At 57.5% G+C, this 2,869-nt stretch overlaps 1 protein-coding gene across 1 annotated transcript; it reads right to left on the bottom strand.

The window, feature by feature from the left end:
- Positions 1-432: 432 nt before the first annotated feature.
- GLYCTK (glycerate kinase) lies at positions 433-2,479 on the bottom strand. The gene is given in 5 exon segments (XM_037530315.1): positions 433-583; positions 585-606; positions 1,704-1,855; positions 2,105-2,320; positions 2,322-2,479. Coding segments are annotated over 5 exon segments (699 nt in total).
- Positions 2,480-2,869: the final 390 nt, after the last annotated feature.

Raw genomic sequence — 2,869 nt, 5'->3', positions numbered from 1 at the left:
GAGGCCAGCGTCCCAGCTCCACTCCAACACGCAGGGCCAGTTCCTGGTTCCGGCCCCCCTGCCCAAGCCCTGCAACTGCACGGTGGGGCTCTCCACCAGCCAGCAGGCAGATGGGCCCTTGGCCTCTGCCACAGCCTTCAGAGAGTCCTTCAGCTGCAAGTCCGGGAGCTGAAGCTCAGTCGCGAGCTCATGGAGCTGCGTGTCCTCCTCCACAAGGGTTTCAGTCCCAGTATGGGAGAGGCAAGCTCCAGCCACTCTGGCTAACAGCCCGTAGAACTGGGCCACCCTTTTCACATCGCCCTGCATGGCTGCGGTCAGCACCACAGCTCGGTATCCCAGCGCTTCAGCCTGCTGCTGGGTCTCAGCCAGTGCCATTGCGTTTGAGCCAATAATCACATGAGGACATGCCCGCAGGTGTGTGGCCCATGGGGGTCAGAGTCGGCCTGAGCCAGCACAGTCTTCACAGAACGCGGCAAGTCAGCACGAAGGTTGTAGCGATTGAGGATGTGCAGGGAATCTTGCACGCTGTGGACACTGGCCACAGTGGGTCCACTGGCGATGAACTCCAGAGGGTCCCCCACCGTCTGACAGAATCAGGCTCACCACCTAGGGAGGGGTCACAGAGGCCACGCTAAGGCCCACCTGGTCCTTTCCCCAGAGTCCACAAGGACACCCTGGCCCTGTGTGTCTACATACTCTCATACCAGTCAGTGGGTTTCCTCACAGGTTTCTAACCCTTCTCCTGGAGGTTCACTAGGCCATGCAGACTCCCCTCATCCCTTCTGTAGCCCCTCTCAGTCAGCCCTGGAATCCCCTACCAGGCCCCTGCCAATCTGTCTACTGTGCTAAGTTTTCATTTCCCTGCTATATTTGGGCCTGGCTCCACCAGCCCAGGGAGCCTACGGAAAAAGTACCTACGCACCTGGGCAGGGTAGGCGACCTGCGCCAGTCCACCACCCTTCAGCTGGGATAAGGCTTCCGAATGGTGTTCAGCTCCTGGATAGTGGCTCCTCGGGCTGCCAGCAACTTGGTAAGTGTCTGCTTCTCCTCCAGTGTGATGGGTGGGATGGGAGCGGGCAGGAGAGCTGAGCCCCCACCTATAAAGACAATGAAGACATCTAGGAGGACAGGGATGGCCAAAGGAGGGCCTCACCCAGCCACCAGGTAGCCAGTTCCACTTTAAGGAAGCAAGGTAGGGTTAGAGTGCCCCCATGTGGACATTCAATGACTATATATGGCCACCATATCCTGGGCACCTGAGGTTGCATCCTGACTCAGAGTAGCCCAGGTCCTAGAAGGTACTGGAAGAACCATTGCTTAAGAGCTTGGAATAGAGGGAAGACCAGGTGGAAACAGTGGAAGACCAAGAAGAGGGCTCTGGAGCAGCCGGAGACCTGGGTTCTAGCCCTGGGTGACACTGGTGCAGACAACAGCAGTAATAGTGACATTTTCCTTATGAGGCTGAGTTAGGTTCTCCCTATGTACCCTCAAAGGGTCACCCAACAAGGTCACTCAAAAGGAGGAATCCACAGCTCAGGGGAGGCCAGACAAACAGCCCAGGACTACCCAGAAGTCAGCCATGCAGGTTCTTCACTGCCTCCCTCACTCTGTGATCCTGGGGGCTCAGACCAACAGTTTTTTTGAAGACCTGATATTTGTCGCACACACACCCCAACTGTCCTGAACCAATCTGGCAGCCACACCTGAGATGAGCACAAGCAGCAGATCATCAGCTGTGAGACCTCTGGCCAGCTGCTGGATGGCTAGTGCAGCCCGTAGTGCATCACGGTCCGGCAGGTTGTGCTCTGCACCCTCAAATACCTGGATACGGCTGTGTGGCTTCAACAGCATCTCCCTGAGAAGTGATAGGGCATAAAGCAAGAGATGGGGTGGGCTCCTCTCCTCCCACCTGATTTCCCAGCCTGTGTACAGGAGTAAAAAGGGGCACTAATAGGATGCCCACCGATAACCTCCCCCCCACAAATTAGGCCAGATCCAGAATAATAAGTAAGCTGGTGAGAGAGGGAAGCCTAAATCCAGCTTATGCCTGGGACCAGGTTTCCCTCCAGATGGACAGTGGGGAGCAGCCCCCATGGTTCCTTACTGCTTGCCAGCATGCTCCAAGGTCGCACGGATCCCTCTGGGAACGCTGATCACGCCCTGTACGAGATGATGGCCCAGTAGCTCCTCAGCAGCAGCTGCCATTCCCAGCACAGCCTTACCAAAGCCCACCAGGTAAAGGTTTTGCCGCAGTTGAAAGCTCCGGTCCCGCACCTTCAGCTGCCCACTATCAGGATCGAAGGATAGTGCCGGTGCAACATGGGGCTGGCAGCACAGCACCCACAGAGCTTTCAAATAGCTGCCGTGCCAGCTTTGGTAGGGCCATGCCACTGGCCATTCGGGTTGCTGGACTCCCCCAGAACCGCTGGCGCAAGAAGGCTCGGGCCAAACAGGGCAGGACCTGCAGGGCTGCAGCCATGCCCCCACTGATCTCAGCACCACCTGGCATCCATGCCTGCCTAGGGGGAAGGAAAGCACTAGTGATGCTGCTGCAAGGCCAGAGATAGGCGGCCACCACAGCCACCCTCTGAGGGCTCAGGGCCAGTGGACCCACAGCTGCTGCTGCAAGCACAGGCCACTTGTCAGTCCGAGGAGACTTCCTGAGGTCCACAGTTGCCTGATCTCACTCCAGTCCTTGGACCCCAGCCCTGCCACCCAGCCATGTCCTCCTCTTCTGCAGCCTACACATAGGCCCTCTGGACACTCTGCCCTGAGTCCAAAGGTCCTGTTGGCTGAGCCTTCCTCCTAGGTCACCTCCTCTAACTGAGAGTTAATTATTCACAGAGGAAGCTACTCCAATCAGTGGAGT

The sequence above is a fragment of the Talpa occidentalis genome, unplaced genomic scaffold (genome assembly GCF_014898055.3).
Source record: "Talpa occidentalis isolate TD23 unplaced genomic scaffold, MPIMG_talOcc4v2.1 talOcc4.10, whole genome shotgun sequence".
Lineage (NCBI taxonomy): Eukaryota > Metazoa > Chordata > Mammalia > Eulipotyphla > Talpidae > Talpa > Talpa occidentalis.
This window is presented reverse-complemented; position numbering and strand designations above follow the sequence as displayed.